General features: G+C 48.1%; 10 protein-coding genes across 22 annotated transcripts; 4 read left to right on the forward strand and 6 right to left on the reverse strand.

The window, feature by feature from the left end:
• Positions 1-215: 215 nt before the first annotated feature.
• On the forward strand, positions 216-3,976 carry FVEG_04801 (hypothetical protein). 9 transcript variants are annotated; one of them, XM_018892693.1, is made up of 7 exons: positions 216-611; positions 670-726; positions 777-858; positions 906-1,061; positions 1,113-2,435; positions 2,487-2,755; positions 2,815-3,976. In XM_018892693.1, the coding sequence occupies exons 1-7, from the start codon at positions 516-518 to the stop codon at positions 3,493-3,495; spliced, it is 2,664 nt and encodes an 887-aa protein (XP_018749428.1). In that variant the 5' UTR covers positions 216-515; the 3' UTR covers positions 3,496-3,976. The 9 variants fall into 9 exon arrangements, with proteins under 9 accessions (XP_018749428.1, XP_018749433.1, XP_018749429.1 ...); XM_018892698.1 differs by having other exon boundaries at positions 216-585; XM_018892694.1 differs by having other exon boundaries at positions 906-1,025; positions 2,815-3,952.
• Positions 3,849-5,687, reverse strand: FVEG_04802 (ubiquitin-conjugating enzyme E2 R). 2 transcript variants are annotated; one of them, XM_018892702.1, is made up of 3 exons: positions 5,367-5,687; positions 4,844-5,272; positions 3,849-4,783 (listed from the first exon to the last, which is right to left on the reverse strand). In XM_018892702.1, exons 2-3 carry the CDS (start codon positions 4,907-4,909, stop codon positions 4,175-4,177), a joined length of 675 nt encoding a protein of 224 aa, XP_018749437.1. In that variant the 5' UTR covers positions 4,910-5,272; positions 5,367-5,687; the 3' UTR covers positions 3,849-4,174. The 2 variants fall into 2 exon arrangements, with proteins under 2 accessions (XP_018749437.1, XP_018749436.1); XM_018892701.1 differs by having other exon boundaries at positions 4,844-5,687.
• An 805-nt stretch (positions 5,688-6,492) lies between these two features.
• On the reverse strand, positions 6,493-11,913 carry FVEG_04803 (PEK/GCN2 protein kinase). Of its 4 annotated transcripts, XM_018892703.1 has the most exons (6): positions 11,551-11,913; positions 9,368-11,473; positions 8,975-9,313; positions 7,928-8,927; positions 7,342-7,760; positions 6,493-7,290 (listed from the first exon to the last, which is right to left on the reverse strand). In XM_018892703.1, exons 1-6 carry the CDS (start codon positions 11,764-11,766, stop codon positions 6,565-6,567), a joined length of 4,806 nt encoding a protein of 1,601 aa, XP_018749438.1. In that variant the 5' UTR covers positions 11,767-11,913; the 3' UTR covers positions 6,493-6,564. The 4 variants fall into 4 exon arrangements, with proteins under 4 accessions (XP_018749438.1, XP_018749440.1, XP_018749439.1 ...); XM_018892705.1 differs by having other exon boundaries at positions 7,342-8,927; XM_018892704.1 differs by having other exon boundaries at positions 9,368-11,913.
• A 1,133-nt stretch (positions 11,914-13,046) lies between these two features.
• On the forward strand, positions 13,047-15,333 carry FVEG_04804 (hypothetical protein; the record flags this gene model as incomplete). Its single annotated transcript, XM_018892707.1, has 2 exons — positions 13,047-13,104; positions 13,160-15,333. 2 exons carry the CDS (start codon positions 13,047-13,049, stop codon positions 15,049-15,051), a joined length of 1,950 nt encoding a protein of 649 aa, XP_018749442.1. The 3' UTR covers positions 15,052-15,333.
• Positions 15,334-15,436: 103 nt separating this feature from the next.
• FVEG_15545 (urease accessory protein) lies at positions 15,437-16,341 on the forward strand (the record flags this gene model as incomplete). The annotated part of the gene is made up of 2 exons (XM_018904684.1): positions 15,437-15,575; positions 15,626-16,341. The coding sequence occupies 2 exons, from the start codon at positions 15,437-15,439 to the stop codon at positions 16,339-16,341; spliced, it is 855 nt and encodes a 284-aa protein (XP_018749443.1).
• Positions 16,132-17,774, reverse strand: FVEG_04805 (pre-mRNA-splicing factor CWC2). The gene is made up of 2 exons (XM_018892708.1): positions 17,075-17,774; positions 16,132-17,025 (listed from the first exon to the last, which is right to left on the reverse strand). Exons 1-2 carry the CDS (start codon positions 17,682-17,684, stop codon positions 16,421-16,423), a joined length of 1,215 nt encoding a protein of 404 aa, XP_018749444.1. The 5' UTR covers positions 17,685-17,774; the 3' UTR covers positions 16,132-16,420.
• A 106-nt stretch (positions 17,775-17,880) lies between these two features.
• Positions 17,881-19,737, forward strand: FVEG_04806 (hypothetical protein). The gene is made up of 6 exons (XM_018892709.1): positions 17,881-18,034; positions 18,085-18,113; positions 18,304-18,318; positions 18,371-18,395; positions 18,461-18,892; positions 18,942-19,737. The coding sequence occupies exons 1-6, from the start codon at positions 18,006-18,008 to the stop codon at positions 19,525-19,527; spliced, it is 1,116 nt and encodes a 371-aa protein (XP_018749445.1). The 5' UTR covers positions 17,881-18,005; the 3' UTR covers positions 19,528-19,737.
• FVEG_04807 (hypothetical protein) lies at positions 19,596-20,566 on the reverse strand. Its single transcript, XM_018892710.1, has 3 exons — positions 20,191-20,566; positions 20,051-20,137; positions 19,596-19,995 (listed from the first exon to the last, which is right to left on the reverse strand). Exons 1-3 carry the CDS (start codon positions 20,316-20,318, stop codon positions 19,890-19,892), a joined length of 321 nt encoding a protein of 106 aa, XP_018749446.1. The 5' UTR covers positions 20,319-20,566; the 3' UTR covers positions 19,596-19,889.
• Positions 20,567-21,315: 749 nt separating this feature from the next.
• On the reverse strand, positions 21,316-22,836 carry FVEG_04808 (acyl-CoA dehydrogenase; the record flags this gene model as incomplete). The annotated part of the gene is made up of 4 exons (XM_018892711.1): positions 21,316-21,828; positions 21,881-22,625; positions 22,675-22,751; positions 22,813-22,836. 4 exons carry the CDS (start codon positions 22,834-22,836, stop codon positions 21,316-21,318), a joined length of 1,359 nt encoding a protein of 452 aa, XP_018749447.1.
• An 817-nt stretch (positions 22,837-23,653) lies between these two features.
• FVEG_04809 (Ras-like protein Rab7) lies at positions 23,654-24,606 on the reverse strand (the record flags this gene model as incomplete). Its single annotated transcript, XM_018892712.1, has 7 exons — positions 23,654-23,763; positions 23,810-23,912; positions 23,960-24,004; positions 24,055-24,234; positions 24,294-24,389; positions 24,454-24,507; positions 24,577-24,606. The coding sequence occupies 7 exons, from the start codon at positions 24,604-24,606 to the stop codon at positions 23,654-23,656; spliced, it is 618 nt and encodes a 205-aa protein (XP_018749448.1).
• Positions 24,607-25,035: the final 429 nt, after the last annotated feature.

Below are 25,035 nucleotides of genomic sequence, written 5' to 3' on the forward strand. Positions count from 1 at the left end.
CAAAGCAGTCATAATTAAGAAAATCTAAATGATCGATCCCGCTGGTCATTGCTTTATATATGGAAGAATAAGAGCAGTTCTAACGTACTAGACATCTACCTCAAGTCTCTTGCTTATTATTAACGTTGATTACCTCGAATTGCCCAAGTTGGAGGATGGCACGTGTAAGTCCACGCCAAGAAATTCTTTATCTTATCTCTCTTAGTACGTACCCCTCCACTGCAATCCAGCGCAACTGTACTTGTACACTGCGGAAGCTCATCGCTTAGATCGTCATTTATTCAATACAACAAACATCCGGCAAACGTGTTTCGTCAAAAACACAGTCATCAATACCAGCATCAGCCTAGAGGAAACAGTCAAGACTATTGTTTGACTCATCCTATCCTTATCTTTATCCGGCAACACCTATCGAAATAAGCTCTTTGGCACTCCTTCATGGTGGGAGGAGTCTCCGATCGATAGACTGAGCTTGTTGGAACTCACAGAAGACGATTGATTTTTCAGCCCCAGCCATGGAGACTTCACAACAGGGCAAAATAGATCGTGTGGTCGAATTCACGGGTCTCGACCCTATGGGCGATCGTGAGCTGATTCTTCAAGCTCTGAAGGTTAACACAGGGCAGACCCCTCAGAGTAAGCTTTGCCACTGACATACCTACTTGACAGCAAAGTAACTGGGAACCCGAGAATGTTGTCGGCCAATTCTACGAAAACGAACAAAGCGTACGAACATTCTCAAGGCCAATTCGCAGCAAACGCTGATCGTATTGCAGTTTCGAGCAAAATATAAACAGCTTTGGGACGATTCTATGTTCACCGCAGATCGGGACGGCAACGACAATACGACTGGTATCTGTCAGTAAACTATTGCGCTTCCCTCCGAACGTTAACTGATCCCTTAGCCTTCCATGTCGAGTCTTCCGATCACAACGTCATTCAAGGCGTAACTCCCCCGTCAGAGTCGCACGCGTACGGCGCTCCTTCGAGACCTCCTTCACGATCAGACAATCGATCTCCCTTGGGTACGATGGTGGACTGGACTGCGGCACATGTGCCCGGTAACTCTCTTCGTCACCCCAACGAATATGCGCTAACCAGGGTACATACAGGCGTTCCCGAGAGCCAAGCCCAAGAGGACGATGACATGCAACGAGCTATTCGTGAGTCAGCACAAGAAGCTGGACTACCGGTGTCACATCACGAGTCCGGTATTATAGGAACGTCGGAGCCACCGCGTGCTCACTTTGGTCCTGCAAACCGCGAAACATATGTGGCGGCCGATTGGGCCATTGTCCCATCCGATCCTATGAGGGAGAGGACCGTAAATGAATTTACACCGTCAACGCGAAAGAGAGCTCCAGGCGCGCCCGCGATGTTGGTAATCAGCAGTGTGCAAGGTGGTGAACATCGCCTCGGCGGGCTTCTCACAATTCTGCATAAAATTCCTCTTGCGCGGAACATACTCCTCGGCATTGGATCGCCTGCTACCACATACGGCTGTAATAATGACTGGTGGCGAGGACAGATCATTCTATCACCGGAGGTTTTGGCAAAAATGGCTGAAGAAGGCAGCTCAGACCCCAATCTGCACAAGAGCGGCAGTGCATTTGAGGACGAAGTGCACCGATTGATGGCGTTTCTTGACTCTACCGAACGTGGTTATGGCTCTATATCTGTTCTGGCTGATATTTTGGCGGACTCCGACACACAGGGCGTGGAGAAACAATTCTATGAGGCGCTCGGCAAAAGACACACTGATGTTGTCCAGCCAATGATGCAAGTTGCTGGAGTGTCGCTATTCTACGGAGATGTTGAAGAAGAAGTCGCAATCTTTGGCCTTCTCGAGATAGAGCACTTCCAACATGAGTACAACTGCATCAAAACTTTGTACGAGGCACTTGATCACGTCATGTGGAGTGATACCGTGGGTTTGGATAAAATACACGATGGGGCGAAGATGGCATTTTTCAAAGAGATGGGCGATATTTTGGTGTTAGATACCACTGGTGATGGGCCAAGCGATTCTTTCGAAATTCCCTTGGAATTCTACCCAGAAAAATACCTCATTAGCCGGAAAGAGGAGGCACGTCGAATCCAGCAAGGGTGGTGCCAAACAAAGGAACAGATGAAACGTCTTCAGGACAAGAAAGCCCAGCTTCTTAGCTTGGCGAACACTTGGGGTGGTGCAACCGATGATAAGGACACAGTTTTGAAAAAAGCGATCGATCAGTGGGACGGATACAGGAGTTATCTGGAAAACTTCCTCCGATTCAAAACTTTGGAGAAGTCGGGGTTCGATACGGATAAGTACCCTGACTACCGTACTGCTCCTCCAGATGTAGACGACAACGTGTATCTGGAATCCCAAAAGGTCACAGATGTGATGGACTATTCGGAGAGTTTACTTGTGGACCTTGAGACAAAGATGAAAGGTAAGTCTTGGCCTTGAAAGGCTTATACGCCCGTGGCTAAAATGGCTTTAGGCCTCGATGTAGAACTCGAACAGATCACAGCCAAACAGCGAGCGTTGGGGAAACTTCTTACAGTACCGGATAAACCAAGTCGTCCGAAACCCATGACCTGCAAAAGGTATCTCCTCCGCGGACTAGTTGCATCGCCTACCGTCTTATATGTCTGCCAACGGGAGGAAGCAGATCTGATAGATCTTAATGACGAGGAGACCAAACCAAGAGATCAATGGTGGAGGCTGGCTTATACCCCTTATTCCGGAGACGAGCCCGTTAGAGCCGAGGTAAGAGAACATGATATTGATTGAAGCAAAGGAGATTAGTCTTACCAACACAATTGCAGAAAACAACTGTCGACGCAGTATTGGTCGATATCTGGAACGATACCAAGAAACCAATGCTGATATACGCAACGGAAGACGCCCTTGGAACGCCCAAAGACCATCTATCATCCCAATTGGAACGATTTATCAAAATGGAAAATAAAGCTTTCCGTCAAGAGTTATCTAAGGAAGAATCCACGGCCAGCGAGTCCAAGCAGACTGGTAATTTTGAGTCTAGCTCGTCTCTCTCGCCTCATTCGTCATTTTCGCCTTCTAAGAGAAAGCATCGGTCTGATAGCAGTGGTTCGATGGACAGCAATCGTGCCTCGATCGGCAGTGACGATGATAGAAACGGATTCGACAACCCTTTCCTCCCTGATGACGACGAAAGAGTCGGTACTGAAATGTCGGATTACGTCCATAGCTTCACTGCTATGGAAGGTCACATCCCAGATTCACTAACAGGCCGTACTCAGGGTTCAACAGCTCCGACAGAGCCCACATCAGCTACCATGACACCGAGCACAGTAACAGCCGACTACTCAGACACCAACACTGCTTTTGCTGCGGAGGAGCCTCGAAGTCCTGAGATGCAAGAGAAGGCTAGGCCGCCTCCTTTTATGTCATTGTCGAGGAACCCATCAATGCGAGCGGAATCACCCAATTTGATGGACATAGACATCCCAGATGAGAAACATTAGGTGGCTCGGAGAGACGGGAGTTCACGAATGCCGACGTTTGCTTGGTAAGGGGTAACATTCTTCTTTATTTTGTTTTATTTTTATTTTTGGTTCTCAGGCGAAGACGGCGCGCCATTCGACGAAGGGTTGGCTGGCTTACATAGCATGGCCATTAGAATAGCATTAGAGCGCAAGGAGTTTTGGGTTTTGCTCATGCAGCCTAGTCAGGGCCCGGTAGAGCATGCCGTCGAGCGAGTTCTTTATCAATACCAGCACTAGAGATATCTTGTACTACTGCCGGCGTTCTCTTCAAGTGAGTGGGACAAGATAGGGAATACGATCAACAGGTATTACTCACTATGGCACCAAGCGAATCTTGATAAGTTGTATATTCTGTCTATAGAAAGCACGCCTGATAAACACACCCTTGCTCCATGTAAACAACACGCATATAACAGAGACCACCAGTCTTCCTGCATTCACTCAATGTCCGTATCGCTCGATGCTTGCAATGCTCGTCCCATACCGAGTATGCGCATCTGGAACGCCTTAAAATGGAATAAAATAACCTCGCTATGTCCATAGTACTGTAGATGAAAGAGGATGACGCGAAATGGTGGAGAAAGTAAGAGGCTTGGAAAGTAGCCAACCTATCGCTCGTCCTGGCCACGCTGAGAAATGTATGGCCTTTGGGGGAAGTCTACTTCTGGTCTCTGACATCATCGTCATCCTCGTCGTCATCATCAAAGTCTTCCATGTCCTCGTCGCTATCACTGCCGCCAAAGTCTTCCTCCTCGTCTGTCATATTCCAGAAGTCGGCATCATCATCAATGGGCTTTTGTGGCGCAGGTGCGAGCTCGGAGGGAGTGGGCATCCTCGACCCTGACGGGATATCCTTCTGAGACTTATCAACGATGTCCTTTGCTCGCTTGTTGTACTCGGTCTTGTTGTCGCGATAGAGGACGCTAGCATCGACGTTTGCGGGTGAGTTGATTTCGGGATCGTCAAGGAGGAGTAGAACGGATCGCAGGACCGATTCGACACCGTGAAGGACATTCCAACGCTCGCTGGCCAGCTCGCCTGACTGCTCGTCTTCGCCCGGCTTGTGGAGGATGGAAATGCAGAGATTACCGTCGGTGTAGACGTTGGGGTGACAGATGTTCTTGGTGAGGAATTTGAAACTGGGTGGTTGGTAAGGATAATCGTTTGGAAACTTCATCTCGGCCCTGAGGTAGGCTCCGTGCCAGACGCTATCGGGGTTAACGACCCAGAGACCGATCTTCCAGATCAGAAGGTTTGAGTCGTCGGTCTTGAAGTGAAGACGATCATGTTAGACGATGTTTGCTCCATGGTGTACCAAAGGACATACCTCGATGTTGACCCATTTCTCCTTCTGAAGGGGTTGCAGCTCCTGCATGAGTCTCTTTTGCGCCATGATGACTGACTATCGATAACCAAGGTAATTAGGTGCGTGTGCGCTACTTCGCCCGTCCAACGACAAGAGTCCTCCAAGCGAGCGTGTGTTTGAAAAGACCGAAAGTTGCCGAGGAGGTGAGGTAGTTGGTTGTTGTGAGTTGAAAGTGTAGAAGAGTTGGGCCGGGCTTGATAAGTCAGGCCAGCGCCAGCGCCAGCGGCAAAAGGGAGTTTATTGACTGCCTGTGCTGCGCTGCGCTGTGCTGGACGGAAAGGGCGGTCGAGGAGGGGCGGCTTCGGCGATTGGACGTGTAAAAGTTGAGCAAGGTGGTGTTTGGATTTAGAAGAAGCCGGCAGGCGCTTCGCTTCCCTTCGTGTTGCTTTGCTTTGCTTTGTTGGCAAGTTTTGTTTGGATATCGCCCTCTTTTTGGGGTTGACAACGAGGGAGGGAGGAGTTTGTTTGTTTGTTGTTTACCTACCTATTGAAGGGGTTGTTGGGCTTATCGCTTAACAATGAGGCAACCCTGATAGCAAACGTGTTTGAGGTTTGGGACGCCCAGTAATGACGAATGCGGAAAAGAAGGAAGTCAAAAGAAGAAGCAGTAAAAAAAAGGGTGATGACCCTTTTGTAGTCTTTTCCTTTTCTTCTTATGCAAAACGCAATAGATATTGAGGTAAAGGAAGAGAAAAAGGCATGGAAAATCAATTACCTTCTGTACCTTGGGTAATCAATCAAGACCTTACGGATACTTAAGAGTGCGTAGAGAGTCATTCACTTCGGTCTTGCCGCCGCCATCCGGAGACCGGAGCATAGAATCTACCTACTCTGAGCCGACCGGTGACCACTTGCACCTGCCACCTGCCACCTGGTTCTGTTTCTGATTCTGGTTCCAGTCTCCTGGCTCCTGCCTTGGTTTGCCCCTCGTCTCGTGCCTACCTAATAAACTGCCCTTTCCCTTTCCCTTTCCCTTTCCCTTTCGGCGGGAAAAACTGACGTCGGTCCCTTGACCCCACACCTTCCTTACCTTACCTGCCATGGCTGTGGAATCAGAACGTGCTCCATTTTCACTTCTTTGCCTTCCATGACAATGATTGTACCTGATCGACAAATTCTCCAGCCGTTGCTTTAGGGTTACTACTACTGTATGCGTGTTTGGGCTGATTCGGTATTGGCATTTAGACTTTGTTCCTGCAGTGTATCATCAACGTTTCAAGTGAGATTCCTGTCAAAGCAATATGCAGGATTTAGGAGGGCCAATTGTGTTTCTTGTTGTGTCTCTCTTGAACTACCTCATGGTATGATAATGATGAGTATGTCCGTTAGGTCTCTTATCTAAATTGTGCAAATATCATCATGAGTTTCTCAAATTTAGACCGAGTTTAGTACATAGCCTGGCTCTAGTATAAATTTTATAGACTTATCACAATCTTTAGAACTTTTAAAGAGCTTCTCAAATCTAGACCGAGTATATTACACATGGTCTGGCTTTAGTATGAATTTAATCAACTTAGTATAATCTTTAGAATTTTTAAAGAATTCCTCAGACTTTTGATTTTAATGTATATAGCCTAACTTTAGTATAAATTCTATAAACTTATCATAAACTTGAGAAATTTTGTAAATATTATTAGAATTTAAGTTTAGGTAATCTTATTATTCCTATCACTAAAAGTACCCTAAGCTCCTAAGTCATAATACACGCAGTTGCCTGACCGAAAATTGTACACGAATGCGTGCCGCGACCCGTCACCGCCGCCCTTCTTCTGATACTTGAATCGCAGGTTATCCAGCTCGTCATGGATCTCCCGGATGTATTTCCTTTCCGTATTCGTCACCGACTGCTCGACTTGTCGCCAGCCATCAACCTCTGAGAGGCAGGTCCCGCGGATTAGATCCATGACCTGATCCGTTGTCTCGATGGCCAAGATAGGGCCATCAAGGAAAGACTGTACCAAGCTGCTTGCAGTGCTTTGAGCTTGCTCCACAACCGTTCTACGGTTGAACTTTTTGCTCCGTGTTTGTGCCACCAACACACGAACCTCTTGCTCTTCCTTCTCGCCCGGGCCATTGGTATCTGCAGAGCTGTTGCCGCGAAGTTTCACCACTGTTCTTGAATCGCGGTCTCGAAATTCGTTCCGAAGCCAAGAAAGTAGTTGTGTTGTTGGAATATCCGTATCAGGCACGTCCTTTCTTCCCAAGCTCTTGATCTTCAGCATTGCATCCTGTTTGATGATGATGAGCCAAGAATATTCCTCTTCGTCGTGTTTCGATAGCAAGTCTTCCAGTGATCCTGCATTATCGGCCAGCTCAGCGCTGATATTGTTTGCCCAGAGTGTCTGAAGCATTTCAGCACCCGAAGATCTCAACACAGCGGCATCGAAGCTAGCTACCAAACAATCACACTATCATATCAGTAAGTAAGTGTTGCGCGTATGGTTATGTGAATGACTTACTCGTCGAGAGTTGAAAATTCCGCTTGATTCGTCCTCGGGTTTCTTCAAGAATGATCGCCCACCGGCTTTGGGAATTTTTGCCAATCGCTCCCATGCCAAACTGATTCCAACAGCATGTTTATTCCCGATTTGGCCACCAACACTAGGTCGGCATTCTTTGATAAGTTGATCATACCTTCCGCCAGCAGCAAAAACCTCCTTGGCCTTCGTGTCGTAGAGGCATGAAATGAGGATGCCGCCTTTGTAAAAGCTTTCTCTGAAGCTGTTCAACGGATTGATATAGATCTTTGTTCCCACGCCCAGGCGCTTGCAATACTCAATCACTTCCTTCAGATGCGCGATCGTGGGAGAAGCTCGTTGGTACATATCGCTGCCCTCAAAAAGGGTCTTCAACCTGGAGAATGTCTTGTTCGGAGTGTCTATTCGCTGTTAGCTCTGAATCTTCATATGTGTCCCTTACCTCACCCTCCGGGAGGGGGAAGGGGGGGAGGCGGGAGACGGGAAATAAACGACCCCTAATGCACCAAAATTCGCTGGCGTTCCACCTATCGAGGGGTCGTATTTTATTTCCCCCTAGCTCACTTACCTCTGAAGTCGAACTTTTGTAGATCAGAAACACTCATAGAGAAAACGTTGACGGACTGTGACCGCAGCTCAGCCTTAATCTTCTGCCAGTTGTGGCCACGAACGTTCAGCTTGCTCAGGACATCTGCCGCAGCAGGTCGACTACTAGGTTGAACTCCACAATAATCGAAGATGAGTTGTAAAAGATCCGAGTGTCCCAGATGGAAACACATAGGAGTTGTGGACAAGGAAGGGAATGCGTGGACGATTTCATCCATCACTTTGAGAACCTCTGCATCATCGAAAGACAGGTCTGACGTTTGGGTGGTGAAAATATCAAAATCAGCTTCTCCAATCATTAGTGGGTGGCCTCCATCGTTCTTGTCCCGGAAAACGTTGCCAAATGTATAAGTTCGTTCAGCGATTGGATCATTAGAGCGCTTAGCCATCATCCTTGCCTTTCCAAGTGTTAGATCATAAGGCAGCTGGAGTAGGTTGCCCTTAGAATCCAGCAGCTGGAAAGCGTTGTCTCCATAGTGCGGAGATCGGGGATGTATGCTGCTTTGTGGTGTTTCCAAAGCACCATGGAGACGGAATATCGAGATAAGTTCTTGTTTAACCAATCCTTGTTTGTGCAACTCCTGTGGGCTCAGCGTCTTCACAGACATGTCCCAGGCAAAATCCTTAATGGGTTCCATAGGCACTGAGAACAGCCTCGAGATGACTTCGTGGTAGTGCGATGAGCGAGGATTTGTAAGCATAGTAAGAGCCCGTTTGCCTTTCCGAGTCTCAAGCTGAATAGGTAACTCTTTATCCTCAAGGAGGTTGGTGCTCGAAGGCCTTTCGTTGGGATTGTGGTTGACCAAAGACAATACAACGTTCGTCTGAGAGTTGTCACTAGGCTTGAAGTCCAATGGTAAAACTGGTTTCGGCTGCCTAAGTTGTCCGAGAACAGTGTCCTTTTCCATGCCCAGCATAGGGTGATAGCACATCTCGAAGAAAATGATACCCAGAGAATACATCTGTACTTGTTAGTTCAGGGTAGCATGGCCAGAGTCAATCCACTTACGTCAACTTTGGTGTTATATATACCGTGTACAGTTGATCTAATTTCGGGCGCGGAATAGTAGGCAGTGCCAATGCTTCTGGTCATGTCGTCTGGCTCCATACCGTTTTCGTTGGCTCTCTCCACGGAGAACTGTCCACGTATAGCGAGTCCGAAATCGCCGATCTTCACATTACCAATACGGTCGGGACTGCTAGTAATGAAGATATTTTCCGGTTTCAAATCACGGTGAACGATGCCAAGCCCATGAATGTGGGCTAGACCTTCCACAATCTGAGAAAAAAGGTGCCAAATTGCTAGAGTATCCTTGTAAAGATCTCTTGCGATGATATCTCTGAGGGTCTGGCAATCGTGAGCAACTGCGTGTAGGAGATGTTACCAGACTGTGTTACTTACTCGTTTCTCGCAGTACTCCATAGCTATGTACAGCGTCGTTATGATTGAACGCCGAGACCGAGCAAGTCGCGATACCCTGGCGTTTGTGCCTCCATCAACGGAAGATAACTCGTTGTGATCAAACATACCATCCTCAGATCCTGCCTCCTCTTCTGTCTCGTCATCTTCAGAGCCATCGGAGTCGTCATCTCCATAAACGACGTTGGCATTGGATGACATGAAATCAAGACCTCCAGTATTGTTAGTAGACTCAAATTCAATGTCCGCAGACAGGTTTCCCTCAGAGTCCTCTTCAGAAGGGTCGCTAGTAGATGTGCAGTCTTCGGTATCGGAGTGACCAGGAAGGCGTTCGACCCACGTGTTGTTGTATCGTACAACCGCAGGGTGGTTGAGTCGTGACAAAAGTTGGACCTCCTTGATAAGCTCGTCCAGGTTGGTTTCCGAACGTGTTTTAATCTTCTTGATGGCATAAACCTGGCCGTCTAGCTTCATCCTTGCCTTGACTACCTCCCCGAAACCACCTTTTCCGAGCTTGGCCTCCTCTATGAAGTCATCTTCGTACCGCGAACGAGAAGAACGTTGACGAGCAGTCAAATTAAGTAAATCTCTTTCTCCAAAGTCTGGTGGCAACACCGAGGGGTTCGTGGATGGGGCTGCGGGAGAATTCTCCAAGAGAATTCGAGCGTCTGTGGCTAGGAACTCGCTGGGTCCAAACACATAAGCTCGAGGGCGTTCCTGCTCGTCTTCCTTAAAGAATTTGCTGAGTAATTCCTTTAGAGGAAGGGACAAGGCAAACGATTCCATTAGAATCTTGGGTGATGTGAACGTTTGTTGCACGTTAAAGCCAAAGATCATTTGGACAAACACGACACCAAAATCCCAAATATCAGTCTTGGATGTATACACGGGATTCGATCGACCAGCGATCTCGGGGGGTAGCCAGTAGGCAGATTTGCCAGTCTTCTGCTGCAGGCGTCCTGGCTTGTTCGAGGAGATGGAGTGAATTTCGCTCTGGTACCATGCATCGGAGATTTTGGGGACGGTTTGTCCATTTGACTCTCGGAACAGGAGAATGTTTCCCGAATGGATGTCTCCGTGAACAAGTTTCTTGTCGTGAAGAAAATGGAGTGCATCTAGCAGATCTCGGGTCCATGAGCGTACTTTGCCAATTCCAGGCGTTGAAAGCTCCAATAACTCCTGCAAAGAGCCCCAGTCTGCCCAAGGCAACAGGATACTAATTGTGCACGTGTCCGCGATAGCTGGATCCATGGGGGAGTCTTGAACCTTGAAGCCCAAAACCTGAACGAGATGGGGATGGTGAAACTGTTTGACAGACTTCAGATCCATAAGACGAGACTCGAGATTCTGTACCTGAAGGCTGAACTTTTTGGGGTCCTTATTTGTGGTACGGATGACAGTCTGTTTCAGTGCCATAGGCAGGTTGCCAAGCCCATTGTTCAGCAAAGGTCGGACTTCGTAGATGGTGGATACAGGTCCCTGCCGAAGGTGGCGTTTGCTTGTAACGGACTTGAAGAAGAGAGTATTTCCTGACTGATCCGTAGCGTTACATAATTGCTCGAACTCGATGATTTCTTCTGCCTCTGAACTTGTAGAAGATTGCTGGGGGGTATTGCTGGGACGGCGGTTCGACTCCATGGCCTGTTGTTTATTCTGATAAATGTGTTGTTGGAGAGTTAAGGCCATGGCACGCTCTTCTTCCTGTTTTTCTTCCCTTCTCTTGCGCGCCGCCCCTTCCTTTTCCTCCTCTGCCAACTTCGCTAAGGAAGCTTCGTGCCGCTCTCGTTCTTCTTCGAGGGAAGGCAGATGTTTCCCGTTTGCCTTTGCTTGCGCAGCATCCTCAAGGATATCCCGTACTCCTTCCACGATTTGATCGATCATTTCTTGTGCATCCTGTGCGAATAACTTGGGCTTCGTTTCTAGGTATTTCTGGATCTTGAACGTCGTGACTTCCTTGAGGTCGTAGTTCTTCATGGTAATGATAGGAGGAGATTTCGGGTAGGTCGCAGTCATGACAAAGGACAGTGTGCAGGCGAGCTCTTCATCGGATGATGCCTTTATCCGGATATCAAAATGTGGTTCTGGCTTCTATTATAGGGCGTGAGCTTCAAAATTGGCCAAAGTGATGTGTCTCGATAAGGTAGTAAGGGTTCTTCAAAGGTTACCTTCCAGGCGTTCTGAGTTTCGGTATGCATAACGAAGTCGTCGCTGTAAATGGCCTCAAGGGCTAATACTTCGTTCTTTTGTAGCTCTTCATATTCGATTTTGTTGTTGGCCTCCGAGCGTGCAGCTAGCAAGCCCGGGAAACTTGACTCATTTTTGTTGTGATTCTTAAGACCCGAGGGCGTAGTGTTCCATACCCCAGATTGCTTCCCCGCCATGTCTGCACAAAGAGGAAGAAGTCACAGCCAAAGCTGCGACTTCTACAGGGAAGAGGCCATGATGGCAATACTGAAATGGTAAATGATGTTGTATTACGGATTTTATAAGGACATCCAAGGTAGGGTTGAAAGATAAGTAGGGGAGGAAGACGAAATCCCCTTCTGACGTTGGCACAGCGGGGTAGTTAGTAGCTACTAGGGAGGTAGGAGCCACTCTTTTCCTCGCACCCCTACCTAAGGTAGAAATCGTCCCGTCTCGACCTGGAGATGCTCAACTTCAGGTATCCTAAGGTTATGATTATCTTATCTAAATATCATCATAAGCTTAGACTTGCTACTCTTAGCTTGGGGTCTAGTATTAGACAGAATTAGGTGAAATCCATGTATATTTTTATCCCCGAATCCCTCCATTCTTTTTAGGGTCTTCAATATCCATGTTTCCATCTTAAGTTCTCGGCAGTGGCTGCCAACTCAATTGGCGACACAAAGGCGGTTTCGTTTCATCGAATTACAGGCGGCCACAGGGCTGATGAGGGGTCCGCTGAGGCTGTCCATTGGAGCTACCGCCTGGGCCAACAGGCGTCTCTACACTAGGGGAGGAAAGAAAACTTAGGATCTTGGTCGTAAATGACAAAAAGACTTAGGTAAATTAGTACAAGCTTGAGATCTTTGCCAGGTTAAGGATAACCTTTGCTGACTTTATTTTGACATCTTATATTAGAGTCTGATGTTTTCTTGCTCCCTGGGACTATAGTCCAGGTCATGCATCAGACTGGTTAGATATCACTTCAATCTTAGATCGCCTTAAAGAAAATAGGGAACACGGGGCTCTTCATTAAAAGGACAACTGACTCCGAGATTCAAGTCTAATCATTATCTCAGTAATGCTTCCCATATTCATGGTAATATGGTCCCAAGCCATGATAGCTTGTAATGTCGCTGCAGAGAGACTGATATCTTGCATTAGCTGGAAGGCCAGCCTCTATTTTGGCACTAGCGTGGCTCTCATTGGGTAGAAGGCCCTGGTGGGACAGGGGCGCCAGGCTTCGGCGTCTTTGATCTGCGACAAGTGAAAGTAAACATTGAAAACGAAAGTCAACATTGACATGAACCAATTTTATCCAATCCTATCCTGCCACAATTAGACGGCCAACAACATAACACGGCCGACGAGGAGGATAAATGTTATTTCAACGTTTATGATCGCTTATGCGAAGGACTTCCCACTTCAATCGGGCGCCTGACATTCGCATTCGCGCTTACAATCAACGTGCCGCAAGATGTTGGGTTGGATGTTGAGACGCGGCGAGAACGCGCCAGAACCGGTCAATGATGGAGGTATGTCTGCACGCAGACATGATAACAGATAAAATTCATTGACTTCATTTACTAGACACCACCCAAATCGACCAGCCCGACACCCCCGCGCCTGTTTTCGCTGCTAGAGCATTCAAGAGTGCATTGTTTGGAACTCCAGCACGACCTACCAACCAAAGTACAAGAGCTGTAGCAAAAGATAGAAATGACAAGACAGCCCAAATGTCTCGGACCCCTCCTCGACCACAAGGGATTCTTCTGACCCCAGGTACTGGGACTACGAGACGAAAGCGCGTATCTTTTGGACAAGACGTCAAGAAGAATAACAATCTCAGCAAGGAGCCAGAAACGCGCCAACGAACACGACTAAATGACGCTTTGGAAAAGGCTTCCAAATCGGTAAATCAGAAGAACACAACACAGCAAGACCAGGATAACTCTTCAGATGAGTGGGAAGAAGCTGATGACGAGGACTACTGCACACACGACATTACGGTTGATCTTAACGAGCCTCACTCGCAGTCGGGCAGATATTGGAAGGAGGAATTTGAGAAATACCACGAAGACGCCAAGGCCGAAATGGAGAAGCTCCTCAAGTACAAGCAACTGGCGAAATCATATGCCAAACAAAAGGATGCCGAGGCAATTGAGCTCGCAGTTAAGCTCAAGGAAGAACAGCAGAAAGTGATTGAGATGGAAAGGCAGATTGCCGAAGGTGCTTCTAAGATAGCCTCGAAGCGAGTCGACAGATCAGACGAAGTCAGCTCCGAGCTTTTATCGACACTCACGAAGCAGACAGCCCTGGCTGTGCAGTATCGAACACGCGTCCAAGAGCTTGAGGACCAACTTGAGGAGTTCCTTCGAGAGCGGGAAGACGACACTGATGCCGATCCCAAAGACCGCAAGCGACGACAAGCGACATCACCCAGGACGCAGAAAACCCTTATCGAGACACAGCGCGAACTGAGGCGAGCCCGAATGCAGGTCAAGGAAGTTGGCGAGCTTCGTGAGCAGATATCTTCTCTGAAGAGTCAGCTCAGAGCGGCGGAGAAGCGTGCTACCAAGGCCGAGGCAATGAGCGAGACGAAGACTACACAAGAAAAACCCGAAGTCGTATCGGTGCGCGAAGGTTCACGAGCACAAGAATTGCGCGCCCAGCTTCGTGAAGCAAGAGAAGAAAACAAGAAGAAAGATGAGGAGTTACGACAACTAAAACAAGAATTCGAAGCCTATCGCAATGAAACTCAAGCCCACAATGCGGACACAAATGGAGTTTTGGAACGGGCACACACTAAGATTGCGGAACTCAAGAAGGAAATCAGGATCCTCAAGGCTGGGGACAATGATGCTTCTGAGCAGAAAGACAACGCAACTCGGCCTAAGAGCTGGCATATTCAAACAGACGCGGGGCGTCTGGCAGACGAGACCTCGAAGCCCAGAAACATCGATGTGGGTGACAACCCTAAGAATCCAAGGCATAATATGGAACGACGAAGCTTTGACTTGACCGAGCTTGGAAATGACACCATGGAGCTCAAGGCCACAGACCCAAACGTTCCCTCATTACGCCAAAAGTTTCACGAAGATGCTGTGCCAAAGGTTACTAGATCGGATATCGGCACGTCAAAGCCAGTATCGTCAAGTCTTGGTGATAAGCCAGACATTGGCCGGCCTAGATGGCAGCCATTTGTTCCGCGATCACCAAGAAATAGGGCATATCTGGGCGAAGAAATCACCAAACGGATTGAGAACGGCGGTGCGACTCCCGGCCGAACTGGCCTGGAAGACATCGCCGCGCCTGACCTGCCCGCGCTAGCCAAGTCAATCGCTCGCTCGAAGCGCATTGCATCTGCCGAGAAACCTGAAGAAAGAATCGACTTACTCCACGACCAGTATGCACGTGTAGGCGGCCCAGATCCCAACAGCACATCGATGGGCCAACGCGCCAAAGAGCGTGCTGCCGCCTGAGCGTAGAGCTGCTGCGATTGCAAGAATTGAACAAAGAATGGCGGAGAAGAAACGAGCACGTGGAAGAAAGGCATATGATAAGGAGAATGTTCGACCTTGAGAATGATAATGTACATACGATGGATACCTTGGGTGTGATATGAGTAAGTGAGGTGAAATACCCTGACTATTGACAATTGTTTGTCTTTCAGTCAAAAAGACTGAGTTGGATTGGCATTCGCGCGGAGTTTAAGGGGTTTTCCTTGAAGGGATTCTTATTGTTGGATTTACATGATGATGGTTGTCATGGTTTTGATAAGTAGTAGTTTTTTAAACCTCGATGGCCTTATCTCTGAACGAGCTATTTTGATGCTCAACTTAACCTCTAAAAATACCTAAACTCATGATGCCTTCACAAATCCTGACCCCAGATGCGGCTAATGTTATTCAAGATGAGATTTTTCAGCTAGAAAAACGTCTTCAGGATGCTAAAGCGCGTCTGAACAAGGCCATGCCTTCGCCACACCTGTCTATGGCTACAGAGCGTAAGACTCATCTCAACCTATAGATAAGGACCATAACTCACGACCCATAGCTCATTTAGCCTCGACAACTCATTTTCTACTTCTTCTCTCAGACTCGGCACTTCCATTAGGCTCATTTGCCTTTAGCAGTGGTCTCGAGTCTTATCTTGCTCACGAACCGCGTGCCTCAGCGTCGTTTGCCTCCTTTCTTCCTTCATCTCTTTCATCGTTCGCCGCGACAACGCTACCCTTTGTCCTAGCCGCGCACCGCGACCCGGAGTCTCTTCCTCAGTTGGATGATCAGCTCGATGCTGCTATCATTTGTACTGTTGGTCGACGTGCGAGCGTCGCGCAGGGTCGTGCGCTGCTAGGAATATGGGAGCGGTCGTTCCGTGCCAGCTGTCCAGATGTTGATGGGAAGCCATTGAGGGAATTTGCAGCGTTATTGAGACGTGAAAGTCAGAAGGAAGTGCCTCTTGTGTCTGCGCATCTGGCGCCACTGTTTGGTGCGATATGCGCGCTTGTGGGACTAGGTTTGCGACAGACAGCATATGTCTTTATGCTCAGTCATGTTAAGGCGTTGATATCTGCTGCGGTGAGAGCAAGTGTCTTTGGACCCTATCAGGCGCAAAAGGTATTGGCTGGGCAGCAAGTACAGAAGATGATCGACGACATGATCGATCGAGAGTGGAATACTCCCGTTGAGGAGGCTGGGCAAACCGTGCCTCTAATGGATTTATGGATTGGACGGCATGAGACATTGTATTCTAGAATTTTCAACAGCTGATGTCGTATGCTGTTTGTGGTATCATTATTGTAATACAAAATATCTATGCATTTCTAAATATCAATCAAACGCCTTGTCCCTATTCATCATCGCTATCGCTGTCACTTCCGTATGCCACCAAAGGTCCTGTTGTAGCCGCTGCTTTCGGTTTCGATGCCACCGAGACCTTGGCCTTGTTAAGAGCTGCGAGGGTGCTGTCTGAGAAGATGCCACCAGTCTCTTGTTGAGTTTGAGGTTGTTGCTCCTCAACCTGAGCCGGTGGTTCGCCTGACTCTCCGTTTTCAATCATTGGCCGTTCCTGGTGTTCAACTGCGAACCCTTCTCGACCCAGAGGGTTTACTGCCTGAGTACCTCGGGCAAAGTGGATTTCATCGGGCGCTTCGTATCCCTCAAGACCATAGCTGCTTTCGATCTTCCGTCGCTTTCTAGCTTCGGGATCTCGGCCTTCGATTTCAGCGACGAATTCTGCAGGAAGGGCTCTTCGAATAGCCTCAGCGGCTTGCTCCTCGATTTTGCGCGCTTCTCGAGCTTGCGCCATGGGGTTGGGATCGGCTGTTGCCCAGCGAACGTTGAGCACTTCCTCGTGGTCGAGAGACTGATGTGCCATGGCCTCTTTGGCAAATTCGGCATTGGCTTGGTTGACATATGTGATAAATGCGACACCTCGGGTGTTGAGAACACGAACTATAATTGTGAGCAACAAGTCGATTAGGATATTGGAACTGGAACTTACTGCGCTCTACAGGGCCCCATTCTGCAAAGTGTCGCGCCACAATCTCTTCGATATCGTCTGTGACATGAATCCTTCCGACATACACTGTTCTGTTTTGCCTCATAAAACTTCCGACACCACCCATGTCGTCTCGATAGTCGGAAAACTTGTCGCGTCCAAAGCAGTCGACATTAGGGTTAAAGTGATCGTAGGGTCCAGGTAGCCTATGTAGATATTCGCAGTCTTGACCTTTGGGACAAACGCCACGCGCAAAGCGCAAACAGAAGTAGCTTCCAGGCATCCCGTCGGCCTTGGTATATCCGCTGTCCTTCGCGACATTGCAGCGACCCTTCGCTTTGGTCTTCGATAGGTATTTGTCTTCTCGATCACCACCAGACCACTTGTTATACCAAATGTTGAAAATTGTACCGGTCTGAGGAGGAGGTTCTGATGTGACGAAATCGGGATCGACTTGGGCGCGCGCAGGTCGCTTCTTCTTGCGAATGATCTTCTTGACGACTTTCTTTCCAGTTGGCGCTGCAACCTCTGTATTTGTGGTCGCTACCGCCATTTCCTGCCCTTCTTGCTCGACTACCGGCGCCGTTTCGATTTGTTCTGCTGTATCAGCCATTGTATCGAAACTGGAAGATGAATCCTGAGAAGGTGTTGTGATGGCAACGCGACGAGCCTGTGCTGATGATGCAAGGCTGTAAAAAGATCCATTTCTGGGGAGAAATAAAGTGTCAGAAAGGGAAGGCGGTGAGATTGACCTCCCGCACATGTGGAGCTTGTTCGTTCGAATTCTGCCACGACTTCATCAGGCCTCATAACCCCCCACTCATGATTTAGATCTTGATCTGGCGCCTAATATTCGGTTTATACTTTCTCTTGATTGTCTTTTCCTTTTTGAACTTTGTCTAGAGACGCAAAAGCGTTTCTGAGTACCGCAAATATGGTGAACATTACGGAGAAGATCAAGGAGTAAGTTCAGTCTTGAAAACAGTAGCGGGGCATCACTGACATATTAACAGGATTGAGGAGGAGATGAAGAAGACACAAAGTTAGTAAATCTATGGTCTTAGAAAACCTCATACTCTGTCCCTTTGTTACACAATTGGTGCAGTTTGCCCGAAGACGAGACCTAAAGCAGTTGGTCTTGGGTGAATTTAAAGTTGCGACAAGTTGGAGGAATATCAAATCATCCCAAGGACTTCACAAGACTTCATGAATAATGACTAATGTCTTTTTAGAGAACAAGGCGACTGGTATGTTGTCGTAGAAATAATTTCTGAATGTTGCAATATTGACGGCACCCAGAATATCATTTGGGTCTATTAAAAGGGTTGGTTTGGCATGCCATGACTACAGGGCTGTGGCCTTAAAAGAGATTTATACTAATTATTGTAGAAAACTCGCTCGACTAAGGGCACAGCTTCTAGAGCCTGGTCCTGGAGCTGGTGGTGGTGGTGGCTCTGGTTTTGATGTCAGCAAAAGTGGTGATGCGCGAATTGCTCTTGTTGGTTTCCCATCAGTGGGAAAGTCGACGTTCTTATCGAAAGTCACCAAGACGCGGTCAGAAGTTGCTTCTTATGCTTTCACAACCTTGACAGCCATTCCCGGTGTGCTCGAGTATGGAGGTGCTGAGATTCAGCTGCTCGATCTTCCTGGTATTATCGAGGGTGCTTCTGAAGGCAAGGGTCGAGGAAGACAAGTTATCTCAGCCGCCAAGACGAGTGACCTTATTCTAATGGTTCTCGACGCTACCAAGAAAGCGGAACAAAGAGCATTGCTTGAGGCTGAATTGGAAGCTGTCGGTATCCGCCTGAACCGAGAACCACCGTAAGTTCAACTGAGACAAGTTTGAATCGCTATTAATATGAGACCTTAGCAACATTTACCTCAAGGTCAAGACAGCGGGTGGCATGAAAATCACATTCCAGTCGCCTCCCAAGAACCTGGACGAGAAGATGCTCTACAATATCCTGCGCGACTACAAGATTCTTAATTGTGAGGTTCTTGTTCGTGATGAGAACGCTACAGTCGATGACTTCATTGATGTTATCATGAAAGACCATCGAAAGTACATCAAGTGTCTGTACGTCTACAACAAGATTGACAGTGTCTCGCTTGATTTCCTGGACAAGCTAGCACGCGAGGATCATACCGTTGTCATGAGTTGTGAGCTGGACCTGGGTATTCAGGATGTTGTGGACAGATGTTGGAATGAGCTCAAGCTGATCCGTATTTACACCAAACGCAAGGGTGCTGAACCAGACTTTAGTGAGGCGTTGATTGTGCGCAGTAACAGCACAATCGAGGATGTCTGTGACCGCATTCACAGGACTCTGAAGGACACGTTCAAGTATGCGCTGGTATGGGGTGCTAGCGCAAGACATGTTCCTCAAAGAGTTGGTCTAGCACACCCTGTGGCGGATGAAGATGTGGTGTATATCGTCAGTGCTTGGAAGGCTTAGTTGCCTGTGCAAGCTTCTTAAAGCCAAAAACAAAAAATCAGTATCACACTCAGTTTCATCCGTTCAAGTTCAGAACTGAAAAACATGTTTCATTGTTAAAATTGTACATAAAAAGGCCACCAGAAAAGAAAGGCAAGCCAAACCCTGTCATCGCATCATATCAAGCCAAAGTTTCCATAACCTGTATCACCAATACAATGTGTGTATGTGTATGTCAAGTGAACCCCTAACGCCGTTATCCTGACCTCCAGCGGATCAATAAACACCAATGACTAGTAGACCATAGCCAACAAAAGCAAAAGCCGTGCCCATGAAATGTGGACATGTTTTACCCGGAAAGAAGAGACGTATTGCTGACTCTCTTACAGCTGGAAACCGGCCTTGGCTGGTGCTGGCTTTGCCCCCAAGGGATTGTCGCCCTGGAGTTTCTTAGCGCTCGCTTGGGCGAACAAGGACTTAGGCTTGGCCCTGAAGAAGATGTTAGTTCATCGTTGCTGTTAAAAGAAGAGGAAGAGTGACGAACTTGCTGGCGTGCTTGTTTCGTAGAGCATTGATCTTTGCAGAGCAAGGGCTCATGATGTTGTCTGAAGGCGAGACGTACTTGTTGGCACTGCTTAAAGGTTAACCTTTGACATTGAGTTGAGGCTGTTGAGTGTCACTCACGTCTCTTCCTCAGCCATCTTGGACTGGAGAACCTGGCGATGGTACTCCATGCTCTTAACGTCTTTGGTAACTGGCTGCTCAGTCATGGGAGCGTTGACGTCCTTATCGGCGAGAACCTTGGCTGACATGATGAAAGTGTTGTGAGAAGATAGTGTAGAGGCGTTCGTGTGAGAGCGTGATACTCGAGTGTAGAGAGTGTAGAAGTTGATCTGTGATAACGTTCTTTGTTTGTGTATGAAGAAAAACAGTTGGGATGGATGTTGGGTTTCTTTAATGAAAAGATAGAATGCCCTTGTATGAAATAGGTACAGTCCTTGCACAAGTAGTAGAAAATTAGCAGGCAAAGTAAACGGTGCCCCTTGTTGACGGGGCAACGGGCAATTAAAGAAAAATGCAAGGATTTTGGGCAGCAGGGACCCTATGACGTTGATTATTTCCGTGTCTTAGCGGGCGATAGAGGCCTGGAATGGTCGGCTACAGGGGACTCCACTGTGAGAAATGGCACGCTGAGGCCTGTGTTTTACGCTTGCTTGTCGTGAACAACGCACCATCACTGGGGTAATCGAATGGCATGACTTACATGTATGAGAAAAAGCCCTCAGGGATTAGATGTTGACTCATTAAGAAAAGAGACGTTGCATGATAGTTCTAGGACAGCCAATGAAACTCAAGGACACCGGGACCTTTGAAACTTCTCTTCAACTATACCCCGTTGTTCAAGGTATAATGGAAGTGCAATATGGCATATCACGCTTGAGACTACAAGCATAATCAAATGTCACTATTGACAGAGGATTCCCCGGGGATGTGTGAATTATGCCCTTAATATTGGTGTCGTGGATGAAATCAATGCCAATAATGGCCCCAAGGAGCTCTAGATTCCCTGCTGCAGACACCAACGGCAAGTAGACAGACTGGTGATCCTTATCAAGAGTTCATCGTCTACAAACAGCTGAGGAATAGCTATGCCGTATTCAACAAATAGCTTGTTATATATATATCGAGTTTAATAATATAATAATTTAGATATTCAACTGACTTAGTTATGCGGCCGCCCTTTGGCCATTATCAAACAAACAACCAACAATACTCTACCACGCCACTCTTCGCTGTGACAACAAAACACTAAAGCTTAGCATTGTGCTTTATTCTGGCACCAGGCTGAAGCCTCTCAACACCGTATTGCTTCAACAACTCCTCAGTCTTAGCCCTCTGTCTCTTAATGGTCGCTGTCGCCTCAGCACTGCGTTTGTTCTCATTTTTACCCAGCTGCTGCAGATGCACCTCATCAGGTCCGTCGGCAAGACGCAGTGTTCGGATACCTGCCCACATGTATGCCAGGGGTGTATCCTGGGAAACACCAGCACCTCCGTAAGCCTGAACCGCACGGTCGATGACGTTGAGAGCGGTCTGGGGAATGAGGACCTTGGCTTCTGCGATCTCCTTGAGGGCCTTCTTGGGACCTAGGTCGTCCATCTTGATGGCGGCATTGAGAACGATTAGGCGTGCGGCATCGATTTCGATACGGGACTTGGCAATCCATTCGAGGATGACACCGTGTTCGCGGAGAAGTTTACCAAATGGCTTCTTAGACTCATCGTTGACACGGAGGAGCATCCAGTCAAGAGCACGCTCAGCCTAAATAGTGTTAGATGTTGGTTCACACTGAGGAATATCATGGTAAACTTACAGCGCCAATGCTGCGCATAGCATGGTGAATACGGCCAGGTCCAAGGCGACCCTGAATAATCTCGAATCCTCGCCCCTCGCCGAGGACAAGGTTAGAGACAGGAACTCTGACGTTCTTGAAGGTGATGTGTCCATGGCCGTGAGGAGCATCGTCGAATCCGTAGACCTTGAGCATGCGGTCGATGGTAATACCAGGTGTTCCGGCGGGCACCAGAACGACCGACTGTTGGCGATAAGTGTCCTTGTTGTTGGCATCTGTCTTGCCCATAACGATGTAAATCTGGCATCGTGGGTCACCAGCACCGCTGGACCACCACTTTTGGCCATTGAGAACGTACTCGTTACCCTCGCGACGAATATCCATCTCAATGTTTGTTGCGTCAGATGAAGCAATCTGAGGCTCTGTCATGAGGAACGCGGAACGGATCTTGCCATCCATGAGAGGCTTCAACCACTGCTCCTTTTGAGCATCGTTACCATACTTGGCCAGCACTTCCATGTTGCCTGTGTCGGGAGCTGAGCAATTGCATGCTTCGGAAGCAACGTGTGAGCGGCCGAGCCACTCAGCCATGAGACCGTACTCGAGGTTGGTGTAGCCAGGAGACTCCTTGTAGTGGCCCTTGGGGAGGAACATGTTCCAGAGACCGAGCTTTCGGGCCTTGACCTTAAGATCCTCGATAATGGAAGGGTGGCCCTCCCAACGAGCTTCACCCTCACCAGCTTGAGCCTCTACAACAGGGTCGGCGCTAACAAGAATTAGAGATACAGTTGCGCTGTGTGAAAGGGAAAACTAACGGAATACATTCTTCCTCGACAAACTTGGCGACAAGGTCAAGCTGCTTCTTGGCAGCATCGCTGACGCGATTGACAGCCTGTATTGTCAGTGTTAGTGTCACTATGCTCTTGGGTTAAGTTCAGGACGGAGTTTCTCACAATGAGAGGGATTCTTGCCGACATGGTAATCGTATGTAGTCGACGTAGGGGGGACTGTGATATGGGTGGATGTAATAAGGGAGTGTAGGATCACAAGCAAAATGGATGATATATCACAACAACAATGTCAAGACAGCGAGATAATATGAGAAAGGAGAGAGGAATCCAGTCAAGATATAAAGAAATAAAGTACAAGTTGGTTACTGCAAACAATTCTACCCTACCCCAGGTTCGTCTCAAGCTCCAACTTCTCCGCACATCGTCCAATATCCAGCAACGGGACCGAGGTTCGCGGCTGCTGACTGTACATCTTGGCCACTCACAGCTCGAGCTTCTCCAGGTGGATATCCTTGAAATCCGGGGTACAACTGCTATCATTGGAAGCCTTCACAGCCTCGGACAGAGGTGGGTCTAAGCCGAGGAGCTCTACTAGCTGACTCGAGCTTCCCCGGTTAGAGGCGACTCGATTGATGTACGATGATTGATAATGGCTCGACTCTTGATCTAATAATGGCCTGATTAGATGCATATTCAAGAAGTAAAGCCTAGGCATTGCCTCGAGACTCTAGCAGCTGACGCATCAAGACTCAAACACGTCTCATCTCATATCCCCATCATCATATCACACTCAAGAAGATGATGAAGCATTTCAAAAGACAGAACAAGTCGCATCCATGTATAAACACCAAGGAGAAAGAAGAAGAAAAACTAAACCCAGCTGCCTCTTTATGATACATCCAGGCAACGTCAATAATCCACCACCGAGCATAGCTACCATCCTCGTCACTCCACACAATCACAAACATCCCCACATCCAATTAGCATCTGCCCATGTCATCCTTTAACAAGCGCAGCCATCACGGTCATTCTCGATGTGGATGTTGATCGGGTCATCAAAGTCGCCGCTGAATTCTTCAGACTCTTCTTGGGCGAGAGCATTGCGAGCAATCACTGCGAATCGTTAGCTTTGTCAAGGTGTCAGAGCATATAGTCTTACCTTCAAAAGCCTGGTCGATGTTGATGGCTTCCTTGGCACTTGTCTCAAAGTAGGGAATGTCTCCCTTGGACTGGCAGAATGTCATGGCGCGCTTGTTGGAAATCTTTGATAATGTTAGATCGTGATCACCAATGCTTTCTGCTTACTCACCACTCGCTTGCTCTCCTCGACATCAATCTTGTTTCCGAGTACGACCTAATTTCTGCATCAGCACGCTTCCTTCTTTCAAGCTTAGGGCTACTAACAAATGGGAAGTTGGGAGGGTCCCGAGGAGAAGCCTGGATGAGAAATTCGTCTCTCCAGCTGTCCAGCGCCTCGAAACTCTTGGCATTGTTCACGTCGTAGACCAAAACGCAGCAATCAGCACCTCGGTAGAACGCTACGCCGAGGGATTGGAAACGTTCTTGACCGGCCGTATCCCAGAGCTATCCCAGAAGAGTCAGCCTAATGTCCCTCAAGGTGCGCTCTTGTCTCCCTGTCCTACCTGCATGGTAACTTGTCGATCGTCAACGAGGACCTCTCGAGTTAGAAAGTCGGCCCCGATAGTGGCCTTGTAGCTCGCGCTAAACTTCTTGTTGACCTTTAATTACAAGATCACCGTCAGTCTTGTCACAATTTCATCGATAATGATTGAAGATGCGTACATATTGGTTCATCAAGCTGGTCTTGCCAACACCGCTATCGCCCAGGATGATAACCTATTTTCACATTTGTATCAATACTTGGGGTTCTGGACAAGTTCTGGCGTGATTTCCATCATCTCGCACCTTGAGAAGGACCTTCTTTCGTGAAGACATGTTGAAATATTGTTTCTGGACGAGAAGCGTTGCTCAATGACGTTATCTCGTGCGTATCTCGTGCGTTCCAGACGCAATGATCGAAGCGCCGTCGACCTTATAGCCTCGATTTCTCTATTCTTCGGCTCGTGGGCTGTCTTCGATGTGTAGCAGGACTTCTGCTGCTGTGATCGATGTGGAACTGAAATTCGACCGTCAAGAATCGGGTACGTAAAAGGTTGGTGTTTTGGAGATGGCAGCGGCGTATGACGGTGGGCGGAGGTACCAATGTCGCAGCCTTGCCCGTCGCTCGAGGTGATTCTACAGACTAGTCCGTGTTCAGATTAGTGGCATGCACAGGTCAGGAAAGTGGGGGTCGCAAGCCGCTGGCGGTCTTGGGTTTGTGCAACTCCACGTGACATCATATGCACCTCTATCATGCAACTTTAA

Source organism: Fusarium verticillioides, chromosome 4, assembly GCF_000149555.1.
Source record: "Fusarium verticillioides 7600 chromosome 4, whole genome shotgun sequence".
NCBI classification, from domain to species: Eukaryota; Fungi; Ascomycota; class Sordariomycetes; order Hypocreales; family Nectriaceae; genus Fusarium; species Fusarium verticillioides.